Below are 22,714 nucleotides of genomic sequence, written 5' to 3'. Positions count from 1 at the left end.
TGTAGGATGAAAAACCTCATTAGTTTACCTTCAACAATGAGCTTGGCTGTGCATGTTACTTCCTTGCCAGCGTTCTTGGCCACACAGGTGTATTCACCAGTGTCGGACAGCTGGACATCAATAATGTTCAACTTGCGATCCTTGCCATCAGAAGTGAACTTGTGCTTGGGGCCCTCACGCAGGTTGCTGCCATCTTTCATCCATGAAGTGATGGCGGTAGAAGGTGAGACCTGACAATCAAACACAGCAGCCGAGCCAATAGACTCGGCTTCCTTCAGCACGATGTCCTGAAGCTTCTTGATGAACTTCAGAGGGACGGCTTTTAGCTTGAATCCTCCGAAGGGATCCTCTGGAGGCGATGGGCCCTTTCCACCAGGCCTCAGGCCCCGGCCCCTGCCACCATCGCCAGGTGATGGGGTTTGTCTTGCTGCAACATCAAATACAAAAATTAAGTCAGTTTCAGATATGATGATGAGTGAGGAACATTGTCAGACACTGGACAATGGGAAGTTTTTAAGATCTTGTTCCTACCGTGTGTTAGACGTCTCTCAGTTGCTGTAACCTCACATTCAATAAAAATCTGTTTTGAAGCTCCAGTTTTTAGTGTTAGGGAGAACAGAATATAAGATTCTGTAAAGACTAAGGATCATGCAGAGTCACTCTTTATGAGCTTCCAAGGAGTCTTTGAAGAACCAAAACTCAAAGCAAAAAGACAACATAAACAACAAACCACACATACAACACACAGACAGAACGTAAACTAACTGATGCTAAAAAACATTCAAATACCTTTGTGTTCATGGTAACACATCTCAGAGATTAAATGATATGATGAGTTCTCATACTAGCTGTTGTCAGTGTAAATTTCATTGTTGGCTGGTATCCTTCAAATTTTTTCACACCTGAGCTTTGGTACAGATACCAACAATGTGAATTGTGTGAAATTGGAAAATTTTGGATTAAAAGATGTAACCTGGCCTGTCGCTGACCATCACAAACCTTCTGGGCTCAGATTGAAGATTTTGTTGGAAAGAACAAGACACTTAACAACAATTGTGAATGGAGCAAGTGAAACTGCTTCAAACATTACTCAGCACAAAGACCAAAACCGTTAGTACACTTGAGCTCTAATGTCAGTGTAGTCTCACCCCCAAATCCTCGGCCTCTGCCTTTTGGTGCCTCCTCTGATGGTTTTCCATCTGGACAAGAAACAATAAGATGAGTCTCAAATTTCTCTGTAAGACCTCAATATTGACATCAATATAGCAGCAGAAACCAAGAGAAAGAGTTAACCATTGCTAACAGCTAACATGCTAAATAAAGATCATGACATCACATGAAAACACTGAAGGGACATCACATGGTACACAATGAAGAAGATGAAGGTGGAACGAAGTGTTTGACAAATGGATCAGTGATGAGACAAGATGAGAGTAGTGAATGACATGAACATTGAAGACAAACACTGAATGACTGATGTGGAAGACATCTGATAAAGACACATTTGATGATAACACAATATGATGGACCATGTGAACATTAAAGTGGACAGACAGTGGATGGACAGACGAACAGAGATGAATACAAGAGCTCTAGATGAATGAATGGATCAGGTGATTAAATATGGAAGTGATGAGGATTAGATGAGTCATCTTAGATGAGATGAGGGAACTCCAGAGTCATCATCTGGGAGAGTTTGTCGGACTTCCTCTCACCTCGTTTACCACCGGGCATGCCTGGAGTCTCCAGTGCCCCATCAACCCCTTCATCTTCCCAGTCTTCTTGAGGAACAAGCTCCCAGCCCCAGGCCTCCTCATCTTCCTCACCCTCCATTTCTTCTCCCTCCTCTTCGAAAACCTCCTCCTCTGGCTGGGTGGGCACCTTCTTCATCTGCACGGCTCCAGGAGAAACCTCCTTCACCAGGGGGACCCTCCCTTTACCAGGCTTCTCTGGTTCTGAAACCACCTGTGGTGATGGCTTCTTAGGGACCTTTTTGAGTGTTACAGCTTCAATAGAATCTTTGGGTGAAACCATTTTGGGAATCCTCTTGACTTTTTCAGCACTTGGCTTCTTTTCAATGGGGACTTGTTCCATTTCCTTAGGCTTTGGTTCAGCTTTTGGTGATGGTGTCTTTTTGAGCTCAACCTTCTTGAGCTGCTTAATAGGTTTGAGGGCCTTCTCTTCTTCTACCTTGTCTTTACCAACTCTAGGCGATGGAGTCTTTTTGAGTTCAACACCTTTTTTCACGGCTTCTGTTTGTTTTGGTGGAAGCTCTTTCTCTCCTTCTTCCTGCTGGATCATGTCTTTCTTTCCTGGTGGACTGGGCTTCTTGGGTGGAACAGCTGGTTCTTTCTCCTGAGCTTTCTCATCCTCTTTTTTGGGTGTTGCAGTCTTTTCAACTCCCCGAAGCTGTTGTTCTTTCAGATCTTTTGGACTTTCATCTCTTGGAGTTCGACTGGTTATTTTTGTGTCCACAGGCTTCTTTTTCTCCTCTTCAGATGTTTTTTCAGATTTTTCTTCAGGCTTGGCATCTTTGGTGAAAGGTTTTAACACAACCTGCTCTTTCTCTTTATCTGGTGTGGAAATAGTTTTAGGTTTTCCACGAAGTTTGTCGGCAGCTGTAGGTTCCTCATCCTTTGGTACCTGATCAATTTCTTTCTTCTGTGGGATCACTGTCTGGTCTCTGCTGACATCAGGAATTACCTCTGGACTTGTCGAGGGAATATCTTCATCTTTTCTGTGTTTAATAGCAGCACTGGGTTGATCTCTCTGAGGGATCTCATGTCTCTTGAATGGAGTACGCTCAGTATCTGTTTTTGCTTCACCTTCTTTCTTAGCTTTTGGAGGCTCAGCTGCCTCAGGTTTCTGAGGTTTTTCAAAAGGTTTCAATGTCACTACTTCTGGCTCCTCCTCTTTCTTTGGCAATTTCTTTATTTTCTTCTTTGTTAAATCTGGCTCAGGTTCTTCATCTTTTGGCGCTTTAGGGGTTCTTATCCATCTTGATTTCTCATCTTCTGCCTCTAGATGTTCCGGTTCCTCCATAGATTCCATTTCAGATGCCTCTTCAGCTGCTGTGAAGACTCGTTCAGTTCTGCCAAGTGTTATCACCTCTCGATCCTCTCTATCCCGAAGCTTCTGAACAGATAGTTCTGTATCATAATGTCTTGTTACATCAACTTTATGAGTTACGACTTCCTTCTCAGGTTCTTTAGGCTTAGTTGGCACCTTCTTTAGTTGGATCTTTTGCGGTTCTTCTTCTGGTTTCCCTGGTTTATCAAATGGTTTTAGTTTAACTAATTCTTTCTGCTCATCTGCCTTTGGCAATTTAGTTATTTTCTTCTTATCTACACTCGGTGCCTCAGGGTCCTCCTCTTTCTGTGGTTTTGGGCTTCTTGTCCAACCTTCTTTCTCTGTTTTCTGTATGACTGCAACCTTCTCAGCTTCCTCAAATAGGCCTAACTGAACTGTCTCCTCCTCTGCAGTGAAGACTCGTTCAGTTCTTCCAAGTGTTATTATCTCTCGATCTTCTCTGTCGTGAAGTCCGTGAACTGTTAGTTCTGGATCATGATGCTTTGTCACTTGAGCTTTACGAGTTAGAACCTGTTTCTCAGGTTCTGGAGCTTTCACTGGAACTCTCTTCAGCTTAATGATTTCTGGTTCTGGTTCCTTCTCTTTAGGTATTCTGGTAAATTTACTCTTCAGCTTCGGTGATTCGGGTGTTTTTGCCTCCTGAACAGGAATCTTACCCTTTTGCTTAAGAGGTAGCACTGTGGTTGACACAGTAAATATACGTTTTATAACATTCACGTACAGACATACAGCAAACTCTACATTTCATCTTTAACAACACAGGACTCACACACCTCTTGAACATGTAAATGAAGTTTGTATTTGTATGAGACAATAACTAACATAGCAATATGCATTAAGATTATTGCCTTTATAAAATAAAGAAGCAAATATTTGGTATACCTTTAGTTGGTCCAGGTGCTGAAACTGGTCCCTTGTCTGCAAGAATTTCAATAAGATCAATGTAAACATACACAATACAAACTGTTAGAATACAGGCTAAATCAAAGACAAAGCATGTAAATTCAGTTTCTAAGAAAGACAGATAACTTGAGTTGAGAAAGTGAGGCATTGATTTATTTTCTGTTTCCAGGATAATTTGCACTGGATGTGAGCTTTGAAATCAGTGGTTTTATCAAGAGACAGATTTTCTTTGTCATTGCAAGTGAACAAAGTTACAGAAAAATAACTGCAGATGCACCAAGAGATGTTTAAAAAAAAGGTTATTTTGCCTCATTCAACAGATACTGTTAATATGAAGGAAATACAAACATCAGACCATCAGGTTTAGACAGAATTAGAAAGCAAAGGCATTTCTGAAATCAAAGCTCATGTTGCTTTGTATGAAGATTGAAGCTGTCACATAAGAAATGCTTCAAAGTGGAAGACAAACATAAGAGAATAACATGACTGTAAGTTACAGAAGAGCTGTTACCTTCAGGTGGAGAGATTTCCTCCGATACAGGAGAGGGTTCAGCTTTTACGGCTGGTGGAGAGGGTTTCTTCTCCACTGCTGCAACTGGAGCTACAAGAATGCCAACTTGATTAAATCATGGGCAAAGATCTGGCAAACAACCAACATACACTCAAACAAAACAAGATTAAAGAAGTCAGACTGTTGTTAAGACCCAACAGCTTTATTTGAGTGGGACAAACAAGGAGTTATACCACATGAATGACAAACAGAAGAAACTACCTGCAGGAGGAACAACTTTTTCTGCTGGAGGCTTTGGTGTCGAAGGAGATGGTTTCTTTTCCTCTGGAGGAGACACTTAGGAGCACAAATTACCAAAAGTCATGACCAAGAAGACAGAAGATATGAAAGTGACAAAAAATTAAAACAGACACAGGACAGATAAAAGATATTAGAATGAAAAAAGGTTGCATGGAAAAAACAGACAATTGTGAGATATCAGGCATAAAGAAACAAAAACAGAACTGGACACTACTTTCAAAAAACATACTGACACAAACACAGGGCTGTGTTTTTATGTCCCACCCAACAAAGTGAAAAAAACTACCTGCAGGAGGAGCAACTTTGGCTGCAGTAGGAGCAGGAGCTGAGGGCTTTGGTGCTGGTGTAGATGGCTTCTTCTCCACTGGAGGAGACACTTAAAAATACAAGATGCCAAGATCACGACCAAGACAATAACATGGTCAATTAAGGAATGTAGTTGCACTGAAACAATGCAAGACTGGGGACAGTCAAGAAAACAAAACAACAAAACAAAAAGTAAACAGATAGACATCCAGTTTACAACAACATACAAAACCAAGTGAAGAAACTACCTGCAGGTGCTACTTTCTCTGCAGGAGCAGGACGAGCAGGTACAGGCTTTGGTACTGGTGCAGATGGCTTCTTCTCCTCTAGGGGAGATACTTTGGGAATACAAGATGCCAAGGTCATGAGCAACAACACAATATGTTTGGTCTAAACATACTGAGGAACACTGTTAAAAACATGAAGATCTAAAGACAAGTGAGACAATAAAGAGAACCCAGAAAAACAAATGGGCAAAAAGTAAAACAATATGACTGACTCTTGATGAGTCAGCAAAGACAAGGAACGTACAAACTGAACAGACTACCTGCAGGAGGAGCAACTTTCTGTGCAGGAGCAGAAGGAGGAGGAGGAGGAGGCGAAGGCTTTGGTGTAGGTACAGATGGTTTCTTCTCCTCTGGAGGGGACACTTTGGGAATACAAGATGCCAAGATCACGACCAAGGCAACAACATGGTCAATCAAGATTTATTAATGACAAAAGATGATTTGGACATGAGTTACTCCAAACAGTACAAACAAACAGAAGAAATTACAGAAAGAAAGATGTGAAAGAATGTCACCTGATGAAAGAAAAAGAAAAACTCGACAAGGAAAGATGATAGTAGACCAAGAGAGGTTCCTTAGTACATGACATACCTTGTAGAGTAGCGACATAAAAAACATGTTTCAAAGACAATCAACAGACACAATGTAAGGTTGTGACGATTAGTGGAAAATGTACCATCTTTTGCTGTTATTGAAGATGACATTGGAAGAAGTGTGAGTACAGTAAATGTGAGATGTTAAATCTCTTAAGAGGAGTTGATCTTATGGCGATCATTAGCCTCAAGTATGAAAGAATACCTTTCTGAAGAGTTTGTTGATCAATCTCCTGTGTTCCCTTCTTTGCTTTCTTGTCATCATCTCTTGTTGGTGCAAGTTTAGTTGCAGTGGTTCTTGCTTCTTCAGAGGAATCAGTGTGAGGGGTGATTCCTTTTGGTGTATAAGAAGTAGGTTTCTTGGGTGGTGGAGTTTCTTGCTCAGGGGGGAAGAGTTTTTTCTGTGGTGGAACTTGAGATTTTTTGGTTGGAGCAACCCTGTCTTTATGAATAGGTTTCTTGGATAGGGTCACTTCTTCAGAGGGAAAGTCCTCAACAACTGTTTTGGGAAGTGCGGGAGAGGTCTTTGTTGATTCGGTTTCCCCTAAGGGTGAAATTTCTTCCTCAAGACAGACTGCTTTCCCAGGTGAAAGAACCTGAGCTGGAACTGGAAGAGATCTTGTTGCTTGGACAAGTTCTTCAGGGGATGGTACTTCTGGCACAGCAGTTGGTTTCTGAAGAGGTACATTGCCTTCAAGATTTATTTTTACTGCAGCTTTAGAGGTTTTCGTGATTTCTTCCCTTGGAGATTTCATCTTTTTGGGTGGCATTGCTTCTTTCTTAGGAGGAATCGTGGTCAGAATTCCAGGTAAGTCTTGTTCCGATGGAGGCGAAACAGTTTCTCTATGAGGCGGAGACATGGATCTGTCAGATGGAACTTCTTCCACTTCCTCTGCTGGCTTCAAAAGAGTGACGTCCTTAGGTCTAGACTTCTTCGAAACAGTGGCTATTTTAGGTGTAACATTGATTTTAGGTTTATCGCGATCCTCCAATGCAAAGACAGCTGCTTCTTCAAGTTCTTCACGATGTACAAATACAAATGATTCAGTAACTTCTCTCTGTTGTGTATAAATTGTTTGTTTGCTTTCTGAAAGAGTTTTCTTGTAAGCCTCTTCTTTGGATGTGATTCCAGTGTCAGGAGGAGAAACTTCTTTCTTTGAAGGATGAATCATTTGAGATGGAGGTGTGATATCTCTTTTTGATGGAAGAGGGGCAACTTTCTTTAGAGGTGGAGAGACAGACCTCAAAGATATTTCTTCTCTCTGGTCCACAGCTTCCTCCTCGAGAGCAAAGTCTTCTCCATAGAAAAGTTCGGTATCTTCTGGTTTTCTATCCTCATATTCTATGTATGCTGGCTCAATGTCCTCTACTGGCTCAGCATCTTCAACGTGCTTATCTTCACTGTACCATGTAGAAACCACTTGCTCTTCCTTTTCAAGAACAATTTGTTGTCTTATGTCCATTTTTAAAGAGTTTTCTTCTATCACAACTGACTCCTTTCTGTCTTCAACCACTACTGTTTCTTTAAGATCAGTCTTCAAAGGAACTGGGATAATTTTTAAGATATCACCCAAGATTGAAGAATTGCACCATGGAGCGGTGGCCAAGAGAAAAACAACACAAAACAAAACAGATCATGACACAAGAACACAGATTTCATTGTGGTATATTTTCTACTGTTATCCTCATTTAATAGCTAAATTTCAAGTCTTATGAATCACTACATCTTTGCTGTGGAGTGTCTTTCAACTTGGGGTGAACTTCTACTTTTTCTGAAGGAATAACCTTATCTGGTTTCAGGGACAAATTAAACACACCTAGTTAAGCTACAAGAAACTGAATTACAATTGTGCTGACTTTCTAAAAGTACCTGAGAAACATTTGTAAGTTGAAGCATACCTTTCTTGGTTGTACCCGCCTCCAGCTTTGGTTTAGCTAGTACTGATGTTTCCTGTGGTATCTCCCTCTGTTTAACTGTTTTGATAATTGATATAATGTAAAAAACAAAAAAACAGTCAACAAACATGACAGTACAGACATGAGGACAAAAGAATTAGATGGGTTATCTCAGTATCTCAGATTAAAAGATATAAAAAGTGAGTTAAAAGATAAAGATGGTTAATGATTAGTTAATAAGATGTTTACAGCTTGTCATGTTTACAGACATATCTACCTTGTTGCTGAGGCTTTGTAGCCTGAAGAATTTGTTTTGGTGTTTCCAAATCTTGTGGTGGTGATGGTGTTGGTTCTTTGTGGTGAGGTACTGGTTCCTCTGTTACTAATTTTGGAACCTTTGCCAGTTTCTTTGGTTCTGTTAGTTCTTCTGGAACCATTTTGTGTGCCTCTGGAGCCTTTCTTGGTTCTTCTGGAACCTTCTTTGTTTCTGCCACAACCTTTTTTGGTTCTTCTGGAACCTTCTTTGGTGCCTCTGGAACCTTCTTTGTTTCTTCCACAACCTTTTTTGGTTCTTCTGGAACCTTCTTTGCTGCCTCTGGAACTATTTTGGGTGTTTCTGGAACTTTCTTTGGAGCTTCAGGAACCCTCTTTATCTCTTCCACAACCTTTTTGGGTTCTTCTGGAACCTTCTTTGGTGTTTCTGGAACCTTCTTTGTTTCTTCCACAACCTTTTTTGGTTCTTCTGGAACCTTCTTTGGTGCCTCTGGAACTATTTTGGGTGTTTCTGGAACTTTCTTTGGAGCTTCAGGAACCCTCTTTATCTCTTCCACAACCTTTTTGGGTTCTTCTGGAACTATCTTAGGTGTTTCTGGAACCTTCTTCTGTGCCTCTGGAACCTTCTTTGTTTCTTCCACAACCTTTTTTGGTTCTTCTGGAACCTTCTTTGGTGCTGCTGGAATCTTCTTTTGGGCTTCAGGAACCTTCTTTGGTTCTTCTGGTTTTGGTTCAGGGATGTACCTTGGTGCATCTGGCTCAGGTTTACCAGTCAGTAGATGTGGTTTTCTTGGAGGCTCAGGTGTCTTGGGTTCTGAGACAACTTAGAAGAACATTTATTTATAAGATGGTGATCTTGTTAATTACTGTATATGTTGAAAGAAAAACCCAAAAGTGAAAGTCACACTCTAACGAGTGCTTGGCATACTTGAAGATATTCATGGAAGATATGTCATAAAGATTACTCTCCATGTGATACTTAAAAGCAGTTCTAAAAGCAGTGCTTGATAAAACAAACTTATAACATGTTAAACAACACAAACATAAAACACAGCAGTACATCAAAGCAACTATTAAGAGCATCGCTGCAGTACCTTTAGTTGGAACAGCCTCAGCCTTGGGTGGAGTAACCTCTGGTGCAGATGGTTGAACTACAGGTTCTGCTGGTGTGGGTACATCTTGCACTTAAAAGAACATTATGTATTGTTTAACCTTTAGGTAATGACCAAGGCTAACATGGAATCAAAGATCACACTCTTAACGAGTGAAAGAAAGCATGACAGGAAATGAAGCAGAACAACTGAAAATATAAAGGTCAACTGTTAATACCTTTAGTCGGAAGACGTTCCGGTGTTGAAGGAGTAACCTTGGCAGCAGTTGGTTGAACTACAGGTTCCTCTGGCTTTGATGGTTCTGGTACTTTAAAGAACATTATATATACATGTTCAGTAACCTAGTAACCACTAAGGCTTCAACATTACAGTCCACTCTAACGAGTGCTTAGAGCCAAAAAACAAAAAATAAAACAAAAAAAAATTCCAAAAAGACATACATAATAAGAGTACATAAAACACACAACATAGACTGATTCATATTACAGTAAACCAATGACAAGACATTAAAGAGTTCCCACACCTTTTACCAAAATATCTTCAGTCTTTGATGGAGTAATCTTGGCAGCAGGAGGCTGAGCTATGGCTTCCTCTGGTTTGGCTACAGCTGGTACTTTGGAGAACATAAAAAAGTTTTCCATTTTTATTGTCTTATTTTGAGGTTAATTTGAGGAACACAGCATGAGCTTCACTATCGTTGCTCTAAAGCTATGACATACATTTCTGGAGTTAGTGTGAAGAAGGGTTATATAAAAAGCTGTATTCAAACATCCTAAAAGATGTGCGGACAATGTTAATTTTGAAAGATCCAGATCAAGAGGTTAGCAGTGACAAACATCTTAGAACATTCGAGATTTACACAAATGTGTTAAACAGTTACACATGTAGATCATAGCAAGATGAGTCAAAACAACAAGAAAGACATATTGTATAACACAATGTCTTTCTAGTTGAACACTCTTTGCTACTTTACCTCTCGGTTTAGGAACTTCTGGTGCTTTCTTGACAGTTTCAACCTTTGGTGCTTCAGGTTCAGGCTTAATTTTGGCCGCTTTGGGCTCAGGTTCTGCAGGTTTCTGAGGTGTCACTTTGGGCTCAGGTTCCGCTGGTTTCTGAGGTGTCACTTTGGGCTCAGGTACTGCCGGTTTATGAGGTGTCACTTTGGGCTCAGGTGCTGCCAGTTTATGAGGTGTCACTTTAGGCTCAGGAGGAACCATTTTTGGCTCTGCCGTCTTTGGCTTGGGTTGATAAGGTTCAGGAGTGACCTCTCTGGGAACTATCTCTGGTTCAGGTTCAGGTTTGGTGTATACTGAGGGTTCTTCAAGGTTAACAGAGAAATATTAGAGTCAACAGAGAGTCACACACTGCTTTAAGAGTTTAGGGGATAAAAGAAGGAAAAGATAACACAAAACACAAACGTATAAAACAGACAGACAGCATAATGCTCTTTTCGCATTGTAAGAATGCTGAGAACAGATAAGAACTTTAGACAACATTAAGTTGTAGAAAGCATTCAAGAGAAAATCTTAAGGTCAGTTTCATCTTAAGACATACACTTTTTTTTTTTTTTTTTTAACAGTCATTCAATGTGTAAAATTTGTACCCTTTCAAATCTGTGGATTTGCAATTTAATGATAAAAATTATGTAAATACAGAATATATTGTATAAATTATGTCGTTATAAATATCAAACCTAGGTAGAAAATTAAAAAAATTTTAAAAACTTTAAAATTTATAAAGGTAGTAAGATTAAGATCTGATTTTACCAGTAAAGTATAAAATGAGATTCTTCTTCTTGTGCTAAAAGTTGTGTTGTACTACATCTAATTAAGAATGCAAATATTGTTCATAAATATTGTAAACACTAAATTCAACATCTATGAATTTTGAAAAATTAGAATTTATGTTTTTTTCTTACAAATTCAGAAGATTTTCATCTTTGACTTTTTAAAAAAAAAACTTTGTTTTCATTACAAGAATTAAGAATGTAAAGAAATATATGAATATTGTATTATAAAGTGTTGGTAAGAATGGTATGGTAAGAATGGTAAGAATTTCAAGTTAAAAAACTTACATCCACCATACCAAGAAAATATACGTGATGTGATTTGAAAAGGTTTTCATTATAGTTTTGTATGTTTCATATTAAGAATTAAGAATGCGAGCTAATAAAGACTCTGTGAGACACAAACACATACAATCACTTTTCAAAATATTACTCTGCCATAAACTTTACCTTTTGGGGCTGCAGGTTCCTCCCTACGAGGTGGAGCAGTGGCAGGAGCCTCAGGCTGTGGCTTCTTTACTTCAGGTACTTTAAAACATTATCATTGATTCAATTTTCTGACCACGGAAAATGTCAAGATGTTTTATTATTATTGGGTCTTAAGAGAGACAGAAGTAAACGAAGAAAGGAACGAACAATGGGACTAAACAAGAAAGGTCCAAAGTGAATGAACACAAACACATGGAACATAAATAACAAGGAATTAAATAAGTGGTAAAAACAAAGAGAGGTATTTGTAGATACCTTTGACTGGAGCTGAAGGTGGAGCTGCAGGCTCAGAGGGTTTCTCCTCTGGTCTCCCGTAAACCTCAGGGACTTAAAGACCAAGAAAGTTCACATTAAAACTGTGATGCCAGGCTCTAATCTGTACTCTACTGAACAGAAAGCTCTAGTGAGGATTAATAAGAGCGTAGGAGAGGTAAGTCAAAGCGAACAAGAGTAAAGAACAGGAAACATAAACATGAACAAGAGGGACAAACATGGAAGTAGGGGACAGAAAAGAGTAAAAGATCATCTACGACAAAAGTGTAGAAACATGAAGTTACAGCTGCAGGAAAAGAAAAGCTTCTATAAGCAGCAGGTGGCATTTGAAGCTTTTTACATGTGTACCGTGGATGGACAAACATGGCAGCTAGCAGATCAGCGGCTTTGTTAAGTTACAGCCATAAGCTTTGCTGAACAGCCACAAGCCTTTTTATACCTTTAGGGATTTCTTCTCTCTGCCCGACATGAGTCCTCTCAACAATTTCTTCTACGGGTTTTTTCTCTTCTGGTAAATGAGAAAAGTGAACTTAGAAAAACAACCTGACTCTGACATGTAAGGACCGTCCAGGTCTCTAATTATCCCGAGTCATTAAGGATAAGATAAATGGATTCACTGCAAATAAACAACAACCAATGAAGAAACATGAAGACAATGAGAAATGACATACAAATAACATATAAAAGACAAAACCAATCAAAAGATTTGACAGTGTGATGTCAGTCTTTATATTGATGAGTTATTTTATAAAATAGAATAATGATGATACCTGTGACGGAGGAGTACCGAACAGAAACCGTCTCTTCTTCAACTGTCAGACTTTCAAAAGCTACAGCAGACCATTAAAGGATAATCAGCTGTTAGAGAAATCTCCTTCCAATATTTAATTACTGCAGAGTTTACATTTGTACAGATGAGGATGATGTGAAACAATCATTTAAATTCTGAGAGAAAAGACATCATTCTGACTTTATACTTAGATTAAAGTCAGAATTCAGACTTTGATCTCAAACTGAGAATTTCAGCTTTATACATTTAAATTTTGAGAATTACCTGATTAAAGTTTCAGACTTAAATTTCAAATTTAAATGTCTATTTTTAGACATTATTGATTTTATATTTAATTGACTTTTATCTAGGAATATATCCATGCATCCAGTATATATATATTTCGCTTTACATTTAAATTCCAGAAGTTATGACATTAAGGTCTGAACTCGGATCTCTACCTTGAACTTTAATTTAAAAATTTAGATTTGTGACTTCATTTTCTCTTTGTATTCTGACCTTTCTTTCTACATTTTGAGATTAATCTCAGACATGAACCTGATTTTTTTCCATGTGTCCTCTTCTGTACATTTGTTCCCATTTAGTTAAATTGGAAATTCATTGACAGAATGTGACTTGTTATTGAGGTTAAATTGTGGAGATATTATTACAGCACACTTCATATGATGAGGTGGTATTTGAGTTATTAGGAGGGATGATGGTTGAATTAATATTCACTGAGTTCAAAATGATCACACAGTTATTTAGGATGAGAGTTAAAGATGGAAGATGATGATGATGATGATGATGATGATGATACGATGATGGTCATATTTTAGGATGGAGGGACATTGTTTAATGTTACGCAGAATGTGACAATGAAGTGATGAGAGTTAGCATCGTTTCAGAATTTAATAATTCACGAAATGTTTGTACCTCTCACTTCTGTTCTTTCTTCATAGTGATAAACTTCTGTGGAATCTTTTGGTAGAAAAACATATTTATAAATAACACAAGCCAAGTCGACGTGGATTTAAAGAGTTAAAGTTTGATTGTTAAAAACTGTCCCAGACTCACCTCTGTAAACAACCATAGACTCTGTCTCTGGTACTTGAATTGACGTGTCTGGGACATCTAAAGGTTTCAATAAATACAACTTCAATAACATCGAAATTAACCAAAAATAATAATAATGATTTTTATAATTTTTAAAAACTGTGTAGTTTGACGGCAAAACTTAACATTTCTTCCATTTCAAAATAAAATCATAATTATATTGTTTTATTCATATATTTTCATGGTCCTTTTGTATTGTGAGGTACACTCCCAGTTACCATGACTCTCAGGACACTATTTCACTGCTACTTGTAAATAAACACTACAAATCTTCAAATCTCTTTGCTCGCTGCTTCAAACTGAACACTACGTTACAGTTGTGGAGAAATGTTCAGTTTTACTGTCGTTGATTTTCTGTGTTTCATTCGCTGTTTAAAATACTCACCCTGAGGAACCCTTCCTAACTCAATTTCTGTGAAAGGACAAGGTACAGCATGTTATTATAGCTGCTGTAAAAGGCACTAACATCAACTCTGCTAACTTCATCAGTCTGATAACATGTACAGACCTTTGCCTGAGAGGTAAAGCTCAGCTGTGCTTCGAGCTTCTCCCATTGGCTCCAGACGAGCGATCACAGAGTAAACGCCTGACGGGGTGGAGACATTACATCACACACTGCCATTTAACATTCAACTTAAAATCTGCTGTGGAATTAAGATCATGATAAAATCCCAGTCACACCTGAAAGTGTAACTTCCCCCTGACATTTTGTTCTCAGGATTTTACATCATTTCATTCAGTGAGGAGTTTTATTGAAGACTGGGGAAACTTTGTTAGCTTGTTCGCTCAGCGTTGTCCTCTCTGTGTCTAAACTAGGTCTCTATTTATTCTGAGCACCTTCAACGAACCTGGAGGTGACAGTCAGATAATAAGCTATGACCTCTCAGAGTTCAGCTCTGTCAGTCATTTTTTGCAAATTTTACTGGTATCTTATATGTATTTTTACAACAGACCCTAAAAACTTATCTACAGGCCCCAAACTCAATGTTCAGTTACTTGAATAATAAAATGTTTTGTGCAGCCCTAAAGTTTAACATCTCAGTCTCATAATGATTTAAATGAATTCTTTGTCCATTGTTCCGTACTTTTTTTTTCCTAATCAATGATATTGAGATTCATGGAGAAAACATTATCTGTCCCTGGATCCATTAAAAAGAGTAAAATGCAGCTGAAATGATTTTAGTTTCACGTTTTCTGTTTGTTAACAAACCTTCATCCTCTGCCGTTACGTTGCAGATGGTCATAAAGTGCCGCCGGCCCTCAGTCCTGAAGTTATATTTTGGGCTCTCTTTAAGCTCCCATGAGTCTTTGTACCAAGTGACGGTGGCGTTGTCGAAGGACAACTCACACTCGAAGGTGGCAGAGTGGCGTTCATTGACCTCGATGCTTCTGATGCATTTAGTGAACTGAATTTGGTCGGCTAAAACCAGATAATCAGAGTTAATCTGATTGGTAGAATTTTATAACATTGATTATTTTTATTGATTGGATGTTATTATTCATGTATTAAGACTGTCCGAAGTGTGTATATTGTCAGAGAGAAACACATAGAACAGAAATATACAAAAACAACAGCATCACAACCTTGAAGGTTCAAAGAGGTCAGTGTGAGCTTTGTTAGTCTGGAGTCTTACTGCTCACCTGTTCTGTAACCAGACAGACAGACAGACAGACAGACAGACAGACAGACAGACAGACAGGCAGACAGACAGACAGACAGACAGACAGACAGACAGACAGACAGACAGACAGACAGTTCAAATGTTCAGACTCGTACCTGTGACAGTCAGTTTGGCGTTGGAGATGTGAGGACCACACACCACTCGGTAGTTGCCCTGATCTTTGACCTGGCAGTTCTTGATCTTCAGAGAGTGGCGGTCGCCCACGCTGCTGATGTCGTACTTGTCGCTGTTGTCCAGTTTCTGGGTGCCCTTGTACCAGGTCAGAGTGATCTCTGGGTAGTTGATCCTGATCTGGCACTCAAAGGTAGCGCTCTGGTTCTCAGTGATCATCTGGTCGGTGATGTCCTCCAGTACAGAGACTGGCTGAGGATTCAAAATCAGTTTCAATTATTTCATCAGTGCCTGCAACTCTGGTGGCTTCATCGTTAACTTCATCAGTGAATGTGACAGTCTGATAAGAATCCTTTCACTGCACTTAAGTGAAGGTTGACTTTTTTTGTACCTCAGTGCTGACACGTCCCTCCAGCTGCTGGATGAGTTGGGCCATGACCTCCTCTTCAACCCGACCACCATGCTCCACCTCCTGCAGCGGGAAAGACAACTGTGAACAACTACAGCAAAACTGATGAAATGTTGAGGATAGATCTGTATCATCACTGTTTCTCACTTTGTCTTTTCTTCCACAGGAAACCTTAACAACAGTTTTCTCACAATGAATCAACAAATCATTTCAGGACTGAAATCCTGTAACATTGAATGTGATTAATTTTGATCATCCACTTCTGTGGGTGGAGATCATCAGTTAATGAGGTCAATATCAGCTCCACTCCACAAGGCATAGATCTAAAATGTTCAGATTTGTAACACACAGAAGAAGCACCAGGCAGAACCTAGAACCACAAGTCACCTCAGTCCTGTCTGTCAAAAGCTCTTTGTTAAACAGAACCTTGACTTTAAGTCTGAATTTTAGTCTTGAAGTTTTCTGTCTCTCACCACTTTTCCAGTCTCCATCTCCTTCTCCCTCTTCAGGAACTCAACGGCCTGCAGGATGGCCCGGTAGTCGTGGATTCCATGTTCTCGCAGTATCCTCTCATAGTCTTTGGGGTCATGACCTCTCAGCAACGACACAATATCGACCTCTTCATCTTTCTTGGGGCTCTTCTGCTTGGAGGGAGTCCTGGCACAAAAATCAAACACAAAATCAGAGACGTGTCTTCTTGTCAAAAGAACCAACATAAAAAGATTCAAGAGGACAAAACTCTGTGACAACGATCAGTCGATCTCTCCACATGTGATGTCTGATGTCCACAAAGACTTCAAACTAAAAAAATCAATCGCACAGCACAATCAACATCTCTTGGTGCCAAAACTCTTACTTCTTCAGTCTGGTCCTCATGTCTCCGATACCCTCCACTTCTTCCTTCTTGGTGACCTCCATATCAGCGCTACACTCAATCTCTCCATGCTTGTTGGTGGCGACACATCTGTAGTTACCAGAGTCAGACTTGGTCACCTCTCTGATCTCCAGTTTGGCGTTCTGGCCCTTCTGCTCAATAGAGATACGACCACCTGGAGTGATCTGCCTCCATTTGCCCTTCATCCACTTTACGCTGGGGATTGGGTCGCCACCGATCTTCGCAATGAAGGTAGCGGTGCCCTCTGCAAAAAATAAAGCAAACATGTAGTTCCACATTGTCCTCAGAACGAATGGCCTCAGGCCCAGAAAGAAATTCCAACAGTTTACATACTCTCTGTGACAGAAACATTCTTGGGCTCCTCAATGAAGAACAGGTTGTCAAGCCTTTTGACCGGAGCAGCTGCAGCTGGGGTGGGGGCCTCAGCAGGTGCAACCTTGGTTCCTTTGTCTGAAAATAAAACACAGAGGAGAGTGAAGTGTTGCCACATTTGAATGTAACTAAGAAACCCAATCCGAGCCTCACACCTGCCCAATAAAGTCACCCATGTCCATTTTTGTCAATGCAACATATGTGTATATAGGTATGTCCTGTGACTGAGGATGTGCTTCTGGTATTCTGTTTTATTAGTTTAATTAGGTGACCCTGAATCCATGATGACAATAATGAAAAAAGACATCCATCATGTCTATTACATAATGAATAGAAAAAGAGGTTTGACCAACTCACTTCAAAAGGAAAAAGAGGTATTTTCTAGCCTTGTTGTAATAAACCTAAATGTGATTTTGTTTTGTTCGTTGTATCAGTCACTGAAATCAAACTTATTAAACTTAATACAGTGACAACCTCAAAAACGATCGCAGGAGAAAAGGGCAGCCATATTGGAATATAGCCAAACCTTTTGTTGGGTAAAACTATCTATATATTTCACAAGCTACCCGAAACCATTTTTACCCCCCAGTCAAATGAAAAGTATCCCAGCTTGGTAGAAGTGCCCAGTCTGGAAACACTGGCTGAGTGGAGAATAAATAAGTAAACACATGATGTAAGAAATGTCACTGTTCATAACACAAACTGATTTTGTTACCTCTCACAGTGACCCTGGACTTGCAGAAGTCACTGCCAATAGCGTTGCTGGCCTTGCAGAGGTAATCCCCTGCGTCTGTCTTTGAGACTGAGCTGATCTCCAGGCAAGCCATCCCACCAACAAAGGTGATTTTGGTATTTCCACTGGACTTAAGCTCCCGTCTGTCCTTCATCCACTGGATGCTCAGAGGAGCAGAGCCGCTGACGTGGCATTTAAGGCTCAGCTTCTCCCCCTCGTTGACCGATGCCGGCTCCAGACGGACGTCAAACTTTGGTGCCTGCCCAGTTTCTGAAGATGTGGTGGAAAAGAAGCAGGACCGACACAGGTAAGCCTTCATGCTTTTCACACACTAACATGATGGACAGGACACTTGATGGAGTACAGGCCTTTCCCTAAACAGACTCAAAAGAAACAGGATCTGAATCTACCAATCTTGGTCGACAAATACTTGGTTTCCATTGTGCCTCCAGTGAGTCTGAAGACAGTTAGATTTCTTGGTCTGTTATCTAGCTCTGAACCAGCTCGAAAACCTCTGCTCAAAAACAAATGGACCTTGACTTGTTTAGTCTATACTTCCTCACCAACATGAAACTGTTGCCTTCCAAACAAAATGCTTTAAAAAGTGAGGGTGAAAAGCTTCTGGCACCACCTGTCTTGTGAGGATACGTTGCTGGGTTGGGTCTTTGGATTTTTGAGTGATTACTTTTACCTGAAGGTAATTTAACTTTCAAAGGAACAAACAACAAAATATAATGAAGACAAACCAACATTAATACCTGAAATAGTGAGAGAAACTGGACAAGAAGCTCTTCCAGCTTCGTTGGAGACCTCACAGGTGTACACCCCGCTGTCAGAGGTGGTGGAGTCTCCGACACACAGCACAGCAATGTTGTTCTTGAAGCTGATGTCATATTTGTTGGAAGCAGAGATTTCATTGTTGTCCTTGTACCACATGATGTTCAAGGGCTGGGATCCAGACACCCGAGCCTCCATTGTCACAGTTTTACCCACTGAATCCACCATGGACTCGGAGGGCTTCTTGATGATGTTTGGAGGGATTTTGCGCTCTGTTAGTGAGGGAGAAAGTGAAGAAAAATCAGACCGTGTTGTGATAAGGTGAAATGGTTCGAAATTCAAATCTATCATCCACCAGGCCACTGGGCCTTAGCCTTAAACCATAGCATCAGGGAAAACAAAGAGGCACACCACATGACCTAAAAAACAATACAGAGTATCCAGCCTATTAACAAATCCTTCTACCTGCAAATGAATCACTTTTTCTCAAGCAAGCCAATATCTATCCGACCCAATCATAACAGCATGCTCTCAGAGCACAGCTTCAACATAGCAAACACAGGACCAGCCAACCCTGAACACACTGACAACATAATCCAGGATTTTTCATTTCCTTCTTGTAACCAACCAGCACAGGACCCAAGGAAACGATATTCACGCTTAAGGTTAGCATTAGTGACTATAACCACATGTGGGGAATGAGCTGAAATGAAAGGGAATGTTTTAGTGTGTTACCTATTTTTACATGAGCATGACAGGTGTCAGTTCCTTCTGCATTGGAAATTTCGCAAGTGTACTGCCCCGCGGCTGCAGCTCTGTCGCTGTTGAGGATATCCAGAATGCACGAAGAGTCAGTGGTTTTGACATTGTACTGGTGAGAAGCCCAGACGAGTTTGCCGTCTTTTTTCCAGGTCACGTAGACCCTCTGGCTGCCAGTGTAAGTGCACTCCAGTCTCAAAGGTTTACCCAGCTCATGGCAGATGTCCTCTAGTTTCTTGACAAATTGTACAGGTTCTGAGAGAAGCAATGTTGAAGTCAGTCATAGAAATTACTGATCGTTACACGCGGAGGATGAAAGACTATGTGACTGCACAGTATCCAAAGGAGTCCGTGGATGATTTTGTGGGCAGAAAGAGAAGTGATGTGAATGAAGGAATCTTTAACTTTACATGAAGGTTAGAAACATTGCATGTGGTGGAAAGGCCATATAAGCACCATTAGTGGTTACCTTTAGGAAAAATCAAACACATGCATGAAGTAAATGATGAGAACTAGAAGCACTGTGTTGTTGGTTAGTGTTACCTAGTTTGACATAAGCATGGCAGTTATCGGAGCCCTCGGCATTGGAAATTTCACAAGTGTATCTTCCACGAGCCTCTTCTCTGTCATTGTTGAGGACATCCAGAATGCAGCTGCAGTCTGTGGTCTTCACATTGTACTGATAAGAGGCCCAGATCAGTTTGCCGTCTTTTTTCCAGTTCACATTCACTCTTTGGCTACCCCTGAATGCAACTCTAAGCGTCAGTGGTTGACCGACTCTGAATGTGGTGTTTTCCAGCTTCCTGAGGCGAGCGGACTCTGTGAGAAGCAGTGATGGTTGTTAGAAGTAAAGCGATGTTGAGTGAGCAGATGTTATAATTACAATACAACCATGAATCCCTAATTATAAATGACTGAATTATTATATGAAGTATGTTAGTGCGAAGGGCAAAGTGCCACCCTACTCCCAGAGCAGTTCCATTAGCCCCCATCACACAGTTTCTTCCAATTGTCTTTCTGAAAACATGACAACTATAGAAGCGTTTTAAATATTTGTCAGGGAACAGGACAAAAACCATGAATTGTACCCAAAAAAAAGGATCTTGTTTGGGTTTGGGTTAGGTTTGTCCTTTTGACAATCATTTGCAGGTTGCCCACAGTGTCATCAGGGTAAACAGGCAAGATATGAGCTTGGTAAAAGCAACTGTGCGACACAAACTCAGTGCTTTGGTTTAATCTAACTGCATTGGGCTCGGGTTCGGTTACTACTCTCTTGGACGTTGGTTGGGTTCAGATGGAAATGTACAACCTTTTCGCAATGATGTTAGTTGTTAGTCGCCTGTCTGATTACATGAAATAGAGCTGTCAACTAAACTGTAATTGTGACTAGTAAAACTACAAATTAGACTCATTATTTTCAGTTTTTAATCATTTTAAACACCAAATACTGATAAATTTGTTTGAAAAATTAAAAACCGAAAACAATGAGCCCTCACTATTACCCTTCATATTTAATGTTTTACCTAGTTTGACCTGTGCATGGCAGACAGCAGTGTTCTCAGAGTTAGAAATTTCACAGGAGTATCTCCCTGCTGCATCTAGCCCGTCACTGTTGAGGAGCTCCAAAACACAGGAGTTATCTGTGGTCTTTACGTTGTACTTGTAGGAGGCCCAGATTGGTTTGCCATCCTTTCTCCAGCTCACATAGACCCTAGGGCTGGCACTGTAAGCACAGTATAGCGACAGGGGCTGGCCGAGTCTGAAAGTGGTGTCTTCCAGCTTTTTTAGGAAGCTTACAGGTTCTATAGGAGGCAATGGTGATGTTAGTTGCATGTTTGCATGTAAAAGGATTAGTCTGCAGGGGAATTGCTACAGTTTAAGATTGTTGACATTTTGAAATTGATGTTCATGAGGTGTGTTTGTTAGTGGCTATACCTATCTTTACCACAGCATGGCAAATATCAGTGCCCTCTGAATTGGAAATCTCGCATGAGTATTTCCCAGTGGCTTCCTGACTGTCGCTGTTGAGAACTTCCAGGGTGGTGGAGAAGTTGGCGGTTTTGACATTGTATTTGTAAGACGCCCAGATGGGTTTTCCATCCTTCATCCAGCTGACATAAATCCTCTGGCTGCCAGTGAATGTGCACTCCAGCGTAAATGGGTAGCCAATTTTATAGAAGGTGTTTCTCAGTTTTCTCACAAAGTGAACAGGTTCTAAGAAATGAGTTAGCAATGGTGGTGTTAGATAATGTAAGCAGTGCTGTTAAGCCTTTAAAACAAGCCAATTGTATGATCATATCGTATATCATATGGAAGTTTAGAGGATTAGAGTGATTTTGAATCCCTGTAATGAAATGATGAGGTACGTTGCTCAGGTGGTTTACCTAGTTTAACATTTGCATGGCAGGTATCGGTTCCTTCAGCATTAGAAACTTCACAGGTGTATCTTCCGACAGCCTCCTCTCGGTCACTATTAAGGACTTCCAGGATGCAGGTGTCATTGGTGGTCTTGACGTTGTACTTATATGATGCCCAGATTAGTTTGTCATCCTTCTTCCAGGTCACACACACTCTTTGGCTACCAGTGTAGGTGCACTTGAGGGTCAAAGGTTCGCGGAGTCTGAAATACGTGTCTTCCAGTTTTTGCACAAAGCGAGCCGGTTCTAAGAAAAGCAATGATCGGGTTAGTTGCATTTAGCAAGCAAGTAATAGAGATCATGCAGTAGTCTGAAGTAAGTAAGATAATAATTTACCACCACACACTACTGTGGCTAATGAGCAAAAGCAGACGGCCTGTTATTGACACAGTTAGTTGATGAATTGAAATCAGATGGTGTTTTAAGAGTTGGTGACTTTACCTAGGCTAATACAAGCATGGCAGACGTCAGTTCCAACTCCGTTGGAAATTTCGCAAGTGTATTTTCCAGCTGCCTCAAGCTTGTCGCTGTTGAGGACCTCCAGAATGCAGGTTGAATCAGTAGTTCTAACATTGTACTGATAAGAGGCCCAAATCAGCTTGTCGTCCTTCTTCCAGGTGACATAGACCCTCTGGCTTCCGGCGTACGTGCAGACTAATTTCAGTGGCTGACCAACTATGAAAGTATCTTCCTCCAGCTTCTTGATAAAACGCACAGGTTCTGAGAGAAGCAATGCTGGTGTTAGAAATGTGCCCACTGTTATGTTGCCATGCATTTCTATGCCTCTATGTCAAAGTTAATTTTGCTATCATGGATGTAATGTTACTGATGGACTATGAAGTGAAAGTTACATTA

The 22,714-nt window shown here is 40.3% G+C and overlaps 1 protein-coding gene across 1 annotated transcript in view; it reads right to left on the bottom strand.

The window, feature by feature from the left end:
- The window catches only part of LOC130177603 (titin-like), a 174,918-nt gene that overhangs the window by 99,910 nt on the left and 52,294 nt on the right, over positions 1–22,714 (bottom strand). The window contains exons 68-90 of the mRNA XM_056389497.1: positions 22,301–22,579; positions 21,459–21,656; positions 20,966–21,244; positions 19,986–20,261; positions 19,419–19,697; positions 18,665–18,955; positions 17,889–18,176; positions 17,135–17,251; positions 16,763–17,045; positions 16,380–16,563; positions 15,889–15,969; positions 15,482–15,749; positions 12,259–12,327; positions 11,802–11,873; positions 11,491–11,585; positions 10,245–10,605; positions 5,359–5,448; positions 5,091–5,180; positions 4,766–4,840; positions 4,505–4,594; positions 3,973–4,008; positions 1,149–1,199; positions 29–427 (exon numbers count right to left, since the gene is read on the bottom strand). Coding sequence (XP_056245472.1) covers positions 29–427; positions 1,149–1,199; positions 3,973–4,008; positions 4,505–4,594; positions 4,766–4,840; positions 5,091–5,180; positions 5,359–5,448; positions 10,245–10,605; positions 11,491–11,585; positions 11,802–11,873; positions 12,259–12,327; positions 15,482–15,749; positions 15,889–15,969; positions 16,380–16,563; positions 16,763–17,045; positions 17,135–17,251; positions 17,889–18,176; positions 18,665–18,955; positions 19,419–19,697; positions 19,986–20,261; positions 20,966–21,244; positions 21,459–21,656; positions 22,301–22,579 — 4,251 coding nt within the window. The remainder of the gene's footprint in view (positions 1–28; positions 428–1,148; positions 1,200–3,972; positions 4,009–4,504; positions 4,595–4,765; positions 4,841–5,090; positions 5,181–5,358; positions 5,449–10,244; positions 10,606–11,490; positions 11,586–11,801; positions 11,874–12,258; positions 12,328–15,481; positions 15,750–15,888; positions 15,970–16,379; positions 16,564–16,762; positions 17,046–17,134; positions 17,252–17,888; positions 18,177–18,664; positions 18,956–19,418; positions 19,698–19,985; positions 20,262–20,965; positions 21,245–21,458; positions 21,657–22,300; positions 22,580–22,714) is intronic.

The sequence above is a fragment of the Seriola aureovittata genome, chromosome 11, assembly GCF_021018895.1.
Source record: "Seriola aureovittata isolate HTS-2021-v1 ecotype China chromosome 11, ASM2101889v1, whole genome shotgun sequence".
NCBI lineage: Eukaryota > Metazoa > Chordata > Actinopteri > Carangiformes > Carangidae > Seriola > Seriola aureovittata.
The sequence above is the reverse complement of the archived record's forward strand: the minus strand, read 5'-3'. Positions and strand labels throughout refer to the sequence as shown.